Source organism: Cheilinus undulatus, linkage group 15 (assembly GCF_018320785.1).
Source record: "Cheilinus undulatus linkage group 15, ASM1832078v1, whole genome shotgun sequence".
Taxonomy (NCBI): Eukaryota; Metazoa; Chordata; class Actinopteri; order Labriformes; family Labridae; genus Cheilinus; species Cheilinus undulatus.
The window spans coordinates 7,439,838-7,455,048 of record NC_054879.1 but is presented as its reverse complement, the minus strand read 5'-3'; the positions used below and the strand labels follow the sequence as shown (position 1 = coordinate 7,455,048).

At 40.2% G+C, this 15,211-nt stretch overlaps 1 protein-coding gene across 1 annotated transcript in view; it reads right to left on the bottom strand.

Moving 5' to 3' along the window:
* The window catches only part of ramp1 (receptor activity modifying protein 1), a 115,114-nt gene extending 100,398 nt beyond the window's left edge, over positions 1–14,716 (bottom strand). Inside the window, exon 1 of the mRNA XM_041806603.1 lies at positions 14,302–14,716. Coding sequence (XP_041662537.1) covers positions 14,302–14,359 — 58 coding nt within the window. The 5' untranslated portion in view covers positions 14,360–14,716. The remainder of the gene's footprint in view (positions 1–14,301) is intronic.
* Positions 14,717–15,211: the final 495 nt, after the last annotated feature.

The window sequence follows — 15,211 nt, the reverse complement described above, 5'->3', positions numbered from 1 at the left end:
AAAATAAGTGTGCATTAAATGAAATAAAAACAAAAATAGATAGAAACAGTTTATTACCAATCATGGCTGGCCTTTAGACCCACTAATCCTCTTAATAGAGTATAAAATAGAGTCTTTGAAGTAAATTCTGATATAATTTTGAAGTTTCTGAGCACATATTGATTTTTGTGTTGTAAAGTGCTCTGCAGCTGCAAACAAATGCTGAATACAAAGCAGATTTTCAGAGAGCTGAAACCCTCAGCTTGGAGTGTGTGCGTGACCTTGGGTCTTTATTTGAATTTCCTGATTTGTTGGCTTCGCTTGCAGAAAACATCTCACTGAAATGTGCAGCAGTGTTGTTATTTGTCACTCCTTGTATTGCTGCATTTACTTCCCTTGTAAGAAACACTCAGTGGAAAAGGAGGGAGAGAAAAATGTTGAGAAAAGACTCTAGGGAGAGGAAGTGTGTAGAGAATAATTTAAAATCACACATGAAAAACAGCTCAATCAAAAGGGGGCATGGCTACTTTTGTTAGCTTTCTCTGCTCCTTTCATCCCTCGCTCACCATTTATCTAATTAGCCAAAGCCCAGAGGGCGGGGCTGTCTGTCAGGACACACACAAACACAGGCACTGAAAACACACATGTGGAAACACACAGTGTAGAAAACAGAAGCAGAGATATATCAGCACTATTAAAACTTTGACTCTCCAGCCCCTCCTACTCCATTTATCTCCCTCTGTCTTGTTAGACTGCCTCTTACTTCCATTGTCCCCTCTCTCTCTCCCTCTGCTGATATATGGACGCTCTGAAAATGCTTCCCCAGAGTCCTTCACACCAGAAACACATGAAATACAGCGAGAGAGCTCTTATACAGGCCATGCATCTGTGTTCTCAAGAGAGAGGAGAGCTTAACAGAGGCAAAAACCTGACAAAAATTAACACGTTCTGTCTCTTGGGGGGACATCACAGAATTGTTCACTGACAGAAATACTTCTGTAGCAGTGGGGGGTCAGCGTTTCTCTCTGTGTTCTCATTGTTGCTTTAAAAACAGGATGCATGCCTGCTGGTGCTGCAGGACTCAAGCCAAAGAAACTACAACAACTTACTGCCAAAGTGTTTTGATGAACAATCACTGACGCACTTAAGGTTATCTGTTTAATAAATTATTGGAGTTACCTCATCAAGAGGCCTGTATCTTGTCTTCTGTCCTCGACTCTGTCTCCTTTTACGGGAAACACACAGAAATACAAAGACAAATGCTTGGGAAAGCTTGTTTTCTATCTCCATTCACTACTTGCTTGGCAGAGGCCTGTTGGAAATGTCATGGGTTACCGAAATCTGTCCCACTGTGCTTAAGGGCAGGGACTGACAAAAATCACTGCGAGAAACACGGGTCAGAAGTTTAAGTCTTTGCATTGTTAAAATAACACTGCAATAAGTCCATGTGTACAAATGAGCATATTACTTGGTGAATATATGGTGCTGCTCAAAGGCTTTCATTGGCATTGCTTAAGTCACAGCTGACAGCTAATTTCAGTGAAAAATATCTGAAAATGCCCAGAAAATTGCCAAAAAGAGGCAAAGTTGGCAACTATTACCGAAAAAAGCATTAAAGAGCTAGATATTTCCCCTTGGAGTTGATAAGGCCAAAAAGAAACTGAATTTAAACTCAGATCCATCAGTAAGACACAAACAGTGCTCTGTGTATGTTATCTGTATTTTAAGGCTTAAGAATCCCAAAATGCTCCTGTTGGGGTCCAGGGTGGGGATGGGAACCAAATATTATCGGGGGGGTGCAAGGCTTTGTCTTTTCTGAGACTGTCAAAATTAGACTTGTACACATGAACTAAAATCATGGTATAAAACACGGTAAACACTAATCATAGTTATTTAAAGTTCTTTCAGAGGCAAAGACATATGTAGACCTATTTTCTCAGGGTTTTAACCATGAAACAATAATATCGATTGTAGGAATGGGCGGTAATACAGTAAGACCATGTACCAGGGTACTGAAAAACAGCAACGGTTGCTTTCATTACCATCATACAGATGATGCTGTATAATGAGTTATAATAAATACCTTATGGGCCTGATTCTAGTAGAAGGACCACTGTGTGAAGTGGTGAAGATGCTACTATATTGAGAACAGAACTCATGCTAATGATGTCAGGCTGTTCTGTCATATGGGTTCGAGAATAACAAGGACTGCCTTATGTACACTCCTGCATCGGGGCAAGGCATGCACTAAGGCACAGTGCTGCACCATTGGTTTTAATGTGATCCACGGCAAGTATGGGTTAAAAAAAAAACATTAATTCCTCTCTCTGAGGGTAATACAGTGATGGGCAATGATCTGAGGTTTATTGTTAATATTTCATTAACTATTGAGGCGCAATTAAAACCACTGAACATTTTTGTTGATGTTCCTGCATGTGTTAACCCTTTTCATTAGATATGTAGCTCAGGTAAATCAGTACTTGTGGGTCGTTATGGGCGCTGAAGTAGTTTGTGACATTTTATAGGCTTCCTGTAGGCGACAGAGAACTCATGGCTGAACGGACCTGATGCGGCTGATATGCAACATGAAAAAATATATATTTATATATTTATGACTGATCTTAATCTGTTTAGAAGCATAGGAAACAGTACTTCAGATACAAGCTAAGTCACCACAAAAATCAAGCTAACTAATAGGCTAAAGCAGCCGTTTGCTGCCAATGTTTCTCACATCTGTCATGACAGGGATGGGAGGACACACTAAACAGGCCTGCCTGATGCTGTTGTGGTACTTTCAGATGCTGTCATTAAGGCCCCGTCCACACGGAGACGAATTAAGGAGTATACACAAAAGTTTTTTGTCGTATTGGCGTTTCATCCAAACGGAAACAGCGTTTTGGGTGACTGCAAATGATACTTTTTGTAAATGGGTCCCTGAGTGCACAAATCCGTAAACGACTACGGTTTCGTCTCCGTGTGGACGGCCAACCGCATCTTTCTTGAAACGATTACGTCACACATAGCGTAGCTCTCTTAAGACGCCTGCGCGGGTCCGGCCAATGGTTCTGTGCTTACACAGATATTTCCTGACACAATCCCTTTTTTACGGATAACTTTTTCGAAACAAAACGGCTATATATCGTTTTCATCTGTGTGTGGACAGGGCCTAAGAGCAGGCTGAATAAGGGAAAAACAATGGAATCAGGGAAACAGCTATTTGAATTGGTGGCTCTGCTCTGTGTGCAAAAGTGTGCAGTTGTGCCAACATTCATCTGACTGATTCAAGCTCCTAACCCATGCTGGTAAAGATACAAGACTGAGCATTAGGAAACACTTGATGGCCACTAAGGGCTGAAAAAGGATCTGTTATTTATTCATTTATATTTTTCATAAAGATAGCCCCAAGAGTCTGAAGCTTTCCCTTCAATCTGCTGATTTTTTAAAGCTCTATTGGTTCTGTATTTACCTGTCCAACCCCAATCAATTAACTTGAGCTTTTCTTTCAGAACTTTCTTTGAATTTAGGAAGGTGTAAAACACGTCTGAGACCAAAACTTATCAAAACAAGGTAAAGGGGCTGCTGACTGCATCAAACATTATCTCACGACTGCTGCTGAGCCTCCAACTTCAGTGTGAGCACACTTTAACAACCGCTGTGACTGCTTCTGTACAGGACAGTCAGTCACTGCAGCCCTGCTGTCACATTAGCCGTATGTTTCCCCCTGAGACGTTGCTCAAAATTTCTTCATTTTGTCATTTTACTACAGTCTAGAGGATCACATGTGTGTGTGAAATATTTCAAAGGAATTCAAATTGAATCCTGAGCTGCCAGATGAAAGACGATCACGTCAGGAAAAGGGTATTAAAGTGTCTCTCAGTGCCAGTCCCTTCATATCTACAGGACATAGAGAGGACTCCTTATGCTTCATCTATTCTTCAAGTTTTATTCGAAATACAACCACAGAAAGGTAAAAATTATATCTATAATGGCCCGAATGATTCCAATAGAGGAGATCATTAATCAGATCTTGGCTCTACTGGCTGCCAGGGATTAAAAATGTGTTGAAGACAGACTGACTAATGTATCCTAGACTGATGAATGAGCAGCTGGAGATGCGATTTTTATCTGGGGATCTTGGGCGATCAAAGACTTTTGGAAAGTGATTTCACACAGCATCTAAATGGATGTCTGAATAGTGACTCCCAGTGCTGCTGTGATGAGTAATAACTTTTGCTTTCTGTAAATATACAACACCTACATGAAGCCTTTGAAAATGGAAACAAAGGGCAGAGAGCAGAGGAAGCTCGCCTGAACACCTTTGTCAGAGAGCGTCACAGTGAGCGTGTCTACAGTGATTTTTTTTTTTCTCAGTCTTACTTCACTGTGCCAAAAGCTCAGTTCAGGGTTAGGGGATGAGATTCATGTTTCAGTTCAGCCTCGGGTGAAGCGTTTAGTGGTTAGCATCAGTGTAAGAGGTTAGGAAATGCACTACAGTCAACTGAATGTGTTCATAAGTCTGATATTCTAAGTGAGGCCGATCTATGCATGCATGCAGCAAAGAGAGAGCCTGGAAATAAGACATCTCCTTTAGATATTCTCGAAAATAATAGGACTTTATCAGCTGGGTGCTTTTTCTATTATCTGCAATGTGTTAAGAAACTGAATACCTCACCAAATTTCAGAGAAATCACATCCAGCAATTTGGCGAATGCTGATTACTTCTGCTCCATTTGTGGCTCCAGTGAGCAACTGAGGGCTCTTTATCACTGCTTTGTCAAAAGCATCTTTTTCAATTTAATTTAAAAAGTTGTGATCACTTCTGTGCCTTCTGCCTTTATTTGACAGGGCAGCTGAAGAGAGAGGAAACTGTGGAAAGAGAGACATGCACCAAACAGTAGCAGGATCAGGATTTGAGGCCAGCCGTACCATGCCATATTCGTGCCATGCTAAAGCCCATTTCACCCCCCAAGCTTATAAAACATCAACCCTGTAGAGCACAGTCAAGCTCTATGCATCCTTTATTTTCAAGAAAACCTGGGCTTTAAGAATATATCTAATACAGTAATGTCACTTGAATTTTAAAAAAGTTACAGGACTCTAAAGACAAAAGGAAAAAAACAAATCCGAATTTGAAACACAGATTCTTATTGATAACACACAGTTAACAACAGTGACGAAGCCTTTTCTTTGCACAGATTTGTTCTCCCATCTTTTGGGGACAAAACAGTGAAAAAATAAACACTCTGTAACAAACGGTTTACAAAATATTTACATATATACAGAGAAAAGAAAAAGTCCATGTGCTTTGTTGCAGTTAGATTCATTTGTGCCGCTCCTCTAACCAGCAGAGACACAACTGGTCGACTACAACTCCCACAATGCATTGCATGTCAACAAACATGGTGCTGCTAAAGAAGAAAGCCAAAGTACATGATCGAAAATGCATTAAAGATGGATGAAAATACGCTTATTATCAGATGTAACGCTGTGAATTTAATCACCAAAGACCTGAAAAGTCACAGAATGTCCAGGCCAACTATAACGGCGTCCTTTAAGGGCTATGGAGACATCAGTGGTTGCAAATGAATGGCAAAATGGTCAGCTTTCAGAGGAAAAAAGAGTACATTTCTGTGACTTATGGTTCAAAAGTTATCATTTTTATAAACTGTGTCATGTATTGTTGTATACGACAACGCTGTCCTCAGAGACCCCGGAGAGACAGCCAATGACTAGAAAATGTTCTGTAAGAGCTACGAATGCATGGAGAACATGATTAGAAAGGCACAACGGAGAGGAATAAAGGGATGTGCCTGTGGCACGGATCCGTGCCCCTATGCTCTAAGGGTTAAAAACTAAAACAAAAAGATTTTACATAACTAACAGATCACTGTGATGCACTAGTCTTGTAATGCCACAGTCACGGAGAGGAGAGAAAGAAAGTCTGGGAAATGTCAAGGACTTGTACCCGCCACTGACTTCTAGGACCTGGTGACACAAGAAAGTTATCTGGGTTTGTCCGCTGATCTTGTAACCTTGCAAAGCAGATGGATACGCCCGTTTCTGTGTTTCTCACCGGCGAATCCATCTTGCAAAGCTCCCATCTGAACCGTTAGAAAGTGACAGGACCAATCAGCGATGAGGGGCAGTACTTACGAGAGTGGCAGTAGTGACGAAGCAAGCAGCGAGAAGAGGCCAGTGCAGTGCAGAAGACATCAGCGTGGATGCTGCTAAAGCATAAGTTTTATCAGAGCTTGAAGACATTTCTTTGTTAAAAGAAGAACAAAGAACAGCAGTGAGTTGTTTTCTTTTCAAAAATGACAAAAATCGTGTACTAACATGTCTACAGTCGCCATGGTTATTCAGTCCTTATGGAGTTAACGCCTTCGGTAGGGGCACAGCGAGGTAGCGGCTACGTCACATGTTTTGTTGCTCTGATTAGCCCATTAAGATGTGACAGAACATTCATCCAATCACGCACTGAGTTTTTTTTTTTTTTCAAAGCATCTGCCCTTTCCAAAACGCTGTTCATGAGTGGTTTACCAGATGGATGTGTGAAACAAATCCATCTGGCGTGTCATGTTACTGATCTCATGCAATCTGAGTCATGGCTTATTGCCTCCTGTTCTTCAGAGAGCTGATTTGACAATGACCCACAATTAAATGCCTCTCTCTGCCCTGGTTGTTTTTATCAAGAAATGCTGCTTGACCCAGATGAAATCATGTTCTTTCAGAGCATCACTGGAGTGAAGACAGCGTTATTATAGCAAATATGTCCTATTATTTATAGATTTTCAGTAGAGACAGGGTATTTTGAGTTTTCTGAGTCATTGTGGCCTCTTAAGAACCAAAATCTTCTGAGATTGCAAAAAGCTGATGTTTTTGTTGCATGCTGGTTAATCTTGACTTAAGTTACATATTAATGCAATTTACTGATTAGCTGCTACTAAAGATGAAACATATTTAATGGATCATGCCCATTAAAGCCACTGCATGTATGAACAGAAATTCAGTTACTCAGTTGAACATTTTTACAACTTCATCAACATGGCATCAGGTCTTTAAAATGTCTGGACTAAATTTCTTGACACTGATCAGTTTGATCTAACCAAGGAATGTTAGCTTGTTATTGATTCTTGTCTGGGACTCTAGAGAAAGGTATCTCATATTTGAACACAGCAACCAAACAAATAAACTCCCCCTTTCAGAATCTCTTACCCATAATCCACGGATGCACACAGCCAGAGAACTCTAACAACTGGGCAATATGGTAAAATCTGGAGCGTGGACTGCTCCAGGGTAAGTTCTCCACAGTAAGAAGAAGCATGGCAAAGGGAAGCAGCACAGCAACACTCATGTTACGATCCTGTCAAGCAGAAACACATAAACCCCGCTCTGCTCCAGTCCTCAGACCCTCAGCCTCACTGACATTCACAGGACTCCTTTCCCATTTCCTGATCACAATCCTTCTTTTATGAGATTTTTTTTCCTCCTCTGATCTCCTCTTTGGAGTTTTAAATCAATTTTTCTTTCTAGAGAACTGAAACATGAAAGCAGATGGTGATGATACTGTTCCCCCTATATTTACTGCCCTCTTACACCATCATCATTTTGTTCCCTGCTTACAGAGAAATGGCTGTAAACAATCAGATTTTTCCAGTTCACACAGAACAAAGAACCAGTGAACAGAGGAGACGTTAGCTTAATGTGACTGAAGAGGAATGTGATAAAAACTGCCCAAGCAAGTAAGCACAACAGAACTGGAATACATGTCAGCATATCTAGAAAGCATACGTGTTCAAGCATCAGTGGTAACACCAGCTCGACTTCACTGTTTTCTGTAGTCACATTTTAGTCATTTCTACCTTTTAATGATTTAGTCAATATAAATAAACACGGATCAGGTCAGGTATGGGTGCATATGCCAGTTCAGCACTTTCCTACGTCAGTCTTGTACCTGTGGTCCTGTACTGCTCTGGCCTTCTGGAGGCCATCGTTGGGTCCTGTGCCAGGTCCATGCCCCATCTCTCCAAGTATCCTCCCGGCTGCCCCCTTCACTATGCTTGTAGTCGCCACTGAATGCTACATCATTATCATATCATAAACACTGGAACAAGGACTGGATTAAAAAAATCGATTCAAATTCAGATCAGTTCTGTTTGTATAAACATATGATATCAGTTAATTTAATCCAGAGATCGATCTTCTAACATATGCCATCTCCTCCTCCTGACGGCCCCTCACACTACCAGTTTCAGACTTACATCGCACATGCAGCTTGAAACTTGACCTGCACTTTTCTCATAAAGCCTGTAGACTCTGATTCAAGGTTTGAATCTTAAGCCCAATCATTTTATTTTGGATATCTGGGCACGTTATCAATACAAGCTGGATATCTCATCCTCAAACGTAAACCTTCGCCTGTGCAGCACAAGCAGCTGAACTCTGCAGGTGACTCGGTGGAGAGCGCTTAAACCACTGCTGCTACAGACCAGACTGACCCACATGCACCCCAGATGACCCAGATCATCACAGATTAGATTAAATCATAATATGGTCTACTGCAATTTTCAAATCACAGAGGGTGCAATATTTCTTTAACCTGAAATTTGTGTCAAAATACCAGGTTGAAACTTTTTTGCAGCAAAGGTGTTACGGTATGCATTACATATCAGGCAATCTTTCTTAGAATAGTGTTAAAAAAAAAATCCTATTTTCTTCATTACCTCTGCCAAGGAGGTTATGTGAGGTTTGTTAGTTTGTTATTTGGTTTGTTTGTTTGTTAGCAACATAACTCAAAAAGTTATGGACAGATTTTGATGAAATTTTCAGGAATTGTCAGAAATGGCATAAGGAAGAACTGATTAGATTTTAGGACTGATCTGGATCACAGTCTGGATCCAGGAATGTTTAACAGATTCTGTACTATTGGGAGATAGGGCTAATGGCGGAGGGCTGTACTCTCCGAGAGCTTTTCTACTGTTGTTACCACTTTACACCAGGAGATGGCGGACATGAGTAACTTTAATCCCAGCAGCATTTTTGTGTGTGTTTCTATTCAAAGTTTTGGAGTTTATAGAGTTTGAAAGAGAGACAGAAAGATAGCGAATTGTCACGAGAATACTCACAATGTTGGGAGGAATAGAGGAATATTCACCCTCTGCCATGACTTCCAGTCGGCCGGTGAGACCATGGGTGAGACTATCAGTGCATGTGTTGGCACCGGCAGGCAATGCTTCCATCATAACAGTCCACACTTAGTAACGCTAATGCTTCGCCTCACTGTGTCTCCACCCCACCGGGGAGGGAGTTATCAGCGAATTACATTATAGGAGTGATCTGCATTACTGTCTGGATCCAGGAATTTTTTAAAGGATTCTTCACTATTGGGAGATCGGGCTAAAGGTCTGCACTCTCCGAGTGTGTTTTTTAGTTATTGTGTTTTTCTTGTTAAATATGAGAAATATAAAGAAATGATCACACCCTTTGATACAATAGTTTATATCCAATTTGCAAAATAAGTCAAAATCATCACAGTTACATATTTTTTCACAATTGTTCAGCCATAGTTTAATCTCATATTGTGTTGTATAGTATAGAATGAATTATTTCTTGTTTTTGTTGGAAACTACATGAGATGAGGCACTTAACACATAATCCTGAAATAATCCCATATTAAATCGCAATCACAATATTAGGTAAAGAAATCATAATTAGGTTATTTTCCCAAATCATTCAGCCGTACTTCAAACCCTGAGTGTTTTGAGAATATGACGCTCTGTGTGTATGTTTGGGTTACAATGCTCACTGTATTTTCATGTTTTCTTTTTTTTTTTTTTGGTTGGGGTTTTGTCTTTCTTGTTGTGTTTTTACATTTGTGTTATGATGCAAAGCAGCTTGTATACTTCACTTTTTAAATGTGCTATACAAATAAAGTCATTATTTTTTACTTACCCTAGTCCTCAGTTTCACTAATTAGACTCAGATGGAAACAACAGAGCGCTCAGAAAGAGAAGGAACTCTGGTTATTTAGAAAGAGATGAGTGATAAACTCACATCTCATGTAGATTTTACATAAAGTTAGCACAATATAACATTCATAACAACATATATATTGTACTACTTCCAACTTCAGTTCTTGGAGAATCTCTTGAATCTTGGAGCAGAATAGGTTTTGCAACTAAAACATCCCCACAAACTAAAACAATATGCAGACCCTGCCAGACTGCGGTGACACACTCGATGGAGAATACGAGTCACACAAGGAGCCAGCTGGGAAATCATCACCCCGAAAAGATTCGTGAAGATATGGAAGAAGAATACAGCCATGCCAAAAGACTCTTAATGAAGCCCTCACAATCCCTCCACAACACAACAGAACGAGGGCTCAACAGATCACAAGGTGCATCAGTGAATACATCATCAAAGACTCAAGGTGGACAACAAAGGTTTTGGAAAGTTAGAAAACACTGGAGCCAAAGTATAAGTATCTTTAAGTCCATCTTTCAGTCCTTTAAGCATCTATTATTGAACATGTTCTAATATTCAAAGTGCCATTCCTATATAATAATACAGACATCATTTTTTATTACAAGTTCTTATTTGTTGTTTTGTACCATGATAAATACCGTACTGTGGATTTGTTACAGAGGTATCATCGCACCATGAGATTTAGATACATGCTTAAATAACAACATTTACATATGTGCATCAACTTCAGATGAGTCAGTAAACTGGGCACATTGCAAGGCAGCTACAACAATATCACACATCGTGCCGGTTATTTTGAATTGTTCCAGGTCCAGGTAAGATTTCTGCAAATTTTTATAGAAAAAGTAAGACTTAAATGTTTGCATTATGAGTAGAGTATAACATCTTTCCCTCTAAAAAATGGATTTTCACATTGGGTCATTGTTCTGTGAATTAAAAATTGCAGAACATTATAATTCAGTCTAAATTCTGATGAATGCCCAGCCCTAATCACTACAACTCTGCATCTTAGGAGCATTACCGTGACAAAACCACATATCTAATACACTCCTCACTTTCCTAGGTACCACCAAGAAAATAATCCTCCAAAACTGGAAAACCAAAAATCAACTTATCACTCAATGGAAGAATCTCCCGACTGATCACACCGCCATGAAACAACGGACCGCCTCTCTCAGCCATGAAGCTGATGAAGCATAAATCTAACCTTCGCTGTTACTGGATTTCCAGCTACAAATGTTTTCTAGAAGACACAAAACTCTGCAACACACACATTTAGCCAAGCACACCAAACAAACACCAGGGTTGATACACACTTTAACATAAATTTAAGACTTAAAGACTAAGGTCTACTAAAGACCTGAACTGAGAAAAATCAAAACCACTTTAGTTAGGCAAAAATGTCAGGCATGGGAAATTTATCAGTACACCAGACCAGGACTGAATTTTCTGATTTAATGCACAGCTCCTGCAGGATCAGTAAAGGATCCAGCTGTTTATGGTTAGAGGACAAAGACGTTTTAGGTCATAAACGCTAAACTTTGATGATTTCTGGCATATTTAACACCTCTATTCTATCCTGAAACTGTAAGCTGATATAAATCATCATATATAAGCAGGTGAGCTGAGCTGACTCTAATCATTAAAAGGGGAATCAGGGGAAATCTGTCGAAATAAAGGTGGGCTGTTTACATTTTAAGCCGGAAACTTGGTAAACCTGAGGTTTAAAGACTTGGACTAATTTTTCACAAAAGAACAAGGTTTAATTTAAGTAATATATATTAAGACACTGAGTCGGGGGAGGGCAGTCCTTCAACAGGGAAATTTAAGCATCCAACACTGAATTTCCTGCATTTTCGTGATTTTTTATGGAACAATTTGTGGAGGAAATTCAGTTAGAATCCAAACTTGATTTTTTTACCAGCCCTACCAAATGCTAGGGCTGAACGATTTGGAAATCCCCTACATTGCAATTACGATTTAATGTGCAATTATTATTTTAAATACCCTGGCACGCTAGCTCTGGTAAACCACTCATACACAGCATTTGGGAAAGGGCAGAGCCTTTGGAAAAAACTTGGAAGGTGATTGGATGAACGTTCTGTCTGTCACATCTTTATGAGTCAATCGGAGCAACAAAACACGTGACGTAGCCGCTATCGAGCTGCGCCCCTACCGAGGACTAAACTCCATAGAGAACTGCATAACGTGACTGTGGCGACTGCAGACATGTCAGTACACGACTTTTGTCATTTTTGAAAAGAAAACAACTCACTGCTGTTCTTAATTCTTCCTTTAACAAAGAAATTTCGTCAAGTTCTGATAAAATTTGCGCTTTAGCAGCATCCACAGTAATCTCTTCTGCCATAATTGCACCGGCCTCTTGTTGCTGCTTGCTTATGTCACGACTCTGCCATGCCAGAAAGTACTGCCCCTCATCACTGATTGGTCCTGTCACTTTCTAATTGGCCCAAATGGTTAAGACAGGAACTTTACATGATGGATTTGCCGGTGAGAAACAAGGAGACGGGTGTATCAATCTGCTTTGCAAGGTTATATTTTAAATTCTTCATCTTATTTATTTTAAACAGACACAAACATGATTTGTTCTATATTATAATCAACACAACATAAGAAAGATGGAACTAAGGTGCCACAATTGTGAAAAAATATCTGTGATTATTTTGACTCAATTATTGATGACCTGATTATTGCAAATTCAATAGAAACTGTATTGAAGGCAATGATTGTTTTATTCTCATTTTGATTTAAAAAAAAAAAAACATATAAAAATGAGGAAAGTAGGATTTTAGTAAATTACTTTGAATGAAAAACACTCGTATGCATGCATAATGTGTAGAACATGAAATCTGCTGCAAAAAAACTGTATCAAATTGGTATTTTGACACATTCCAAGTTAAAAAAAAATATTGCACTGTCTGCGATTTGAAAATTGCAGCAGGTCATATTGCGATTTAATCTGATTTGCGATTAATTGCCCAGCCCTAGTCTGAAGGTAGCTTCATTTCTTTATTTTATTTGTTTAGATCAGTGTGATAGCAAGCTATAAATAAAAGCAACAGAAAGCAACATCTATGCAGATTTACTCAGTGTGAAAAGCTGGACATCAATATAACCAGAGGCACGGGGAAAGGGTGCTGATTACTCAGGCCCGCATCATGGAGGGGCCTTTAAGAAGCCTGCAATGAAAAGTGTGTTTTTATTATTTTTTCTTAGTGTCATTATTGAATCAAAAGCGGACTGGGCCCTGCTCCTCCCTTAAAAAAAAAAAAAATCCAAATGGTATAGTCCAGCGCCATGAAATAAGGCAAGTAAATTTAATTTTACCTGTAAAAAGTTGCTCATGAAAGGGGAAATTATGGTTCAAAAATATGTAAAAATGCATAGATATTTGTAAAAATGATGCAACATTTGTTGCTCAGCCAGCCAGTTCAGGGGCCCTGTGTAATATTCTTTCTGGGGGCCCAAAATCCCTGGCTACGCCCCTGACCAAAGGCACCACTTGTAAATTTTAAGTTGCAATGACTGGAGGATATTTTTCCAGATTTTTCATGACAGAGAGTTTTGTTTTTCCAAATAAGATTGTTTTTTCTTTTTTCATGTTCCAGTAAAGAGGACCAAAACATTGAAAAATGAACAATTACTGATATAATGCTCCAGACAAGCACAGGAGCTGCCTTCTTATGCTTACCATCTGCTTATTCCAAACAGTTTAAATCTCCTTCTGAGTACCAGAGAAGACGGACTTAAGACTTCAGCTTCCTCCTGATGTCATAAGTCTTGGAGAAAAGCATCAAAAAGTGTTCCAGCAGATCTCCATCACACTTGGTTTAATGCCAGTTCTAGCCTGAAACTCTTAACTCTCTTCCTGGATGCACTTTTTTTAACTCCAGTTTATACAAAGAAAAACAGTTCACTCTGAACCACATAGGAAGGCACAATCAACACGTATCATGTGTGTTTAATATCATATCATGTCATAAGAAAGCAGCTGGCCATCAGCTTGATTTAATGATATATGAGGACATGATCAAGGCTATGAAAGCACTTTTTTGCCCCTTGGGAAAATGATGCAGCTTTAGATTAAATGACTAGATTTGCTCATGTCTGTTAAGATAAGTGAGTTTTAGAGTTTTTCTTTCTTTATCCCTGCAGAGTAAACCTCCATTAAAGCAATCCTAACAGCTTGTTTCATTCATCTTTTTAGTCACATATAATTCTGACGTTTTTAAAACAGAAGTCGCGCTCTGGATGAATCACTTAAACATATGTATTCATTACCACATGAGCGGAGCAACAGCGTGTTCTACTCACCTACAATGAACCACAGGAGCGTCTGTCTCTGCAGAGCTGCCCCGGTCCGTGAACCCATCCTGTCGCTCCCAAAAAGATCCACTGACTGAAGTTTGAGAGGTAAGAAAAGGATTATAGAGGCTGCACGAGCTCACTGAGGGAAGAACAGTAGCATCACAAGTCAGAGAAATCCATGAAAAGTGTCCCTCCGGTCATTAACCCACAGTAGATGCTTCTTCTCTGTGGAACACCTTGCGCAAAGTGCTCGGGGGAGGAGAGGGGCCAAGACTCGTCCTTGTTCCTGCTGAACCTGAACTCCCCCGAGTCCTCCTGTCACCGATCCTCCGTCATCCACGCATGAATCATATCCTCTCGTAAAGTTGTAGCGCTCTCTCTCTCTGTCCTGAGGTAGCCCGAGCGATCCGGAGCGCGCGCGAACGAGTGTGCAGCGCTGGAAACTGGTTATGTGTTGTGCGCAACGGGACGCAGCAGCCAGCCCGGGACCGGCGGATCTGAGAGACTGTGTCAGGGTTCACTGGCTCGCTCGGTGAGGACACGGCGGAGGGGGACACAGGGTAGACCCAAACATAGCGATTACCGAGCAGGGAGGGGATGTGATGGGCAACGAGATGAAGGGGGAGGAACTGGGCTGCCAATGGTACTTTTCCATTGGTTAATCGGATACATACCAGCGGCCAAGCGGCGCATGGCAAACAAGTTTTAATAAGGTGGCTGAATAAAGAAAAACAAAGGTAATCCAAAGCAGCCAAGACTAATTCTATTAAATGTCTGTGACGCCATCTGAAATAGATGATAAAGCATTATTTAATTAACCTCCTGCTGGGGGCTAATAAGACAAACGATGTCTGTTTTCTCCAACAGATACATGGAAACGGTGTCCTTCTGTAATGATATAATACTGAATATCGAG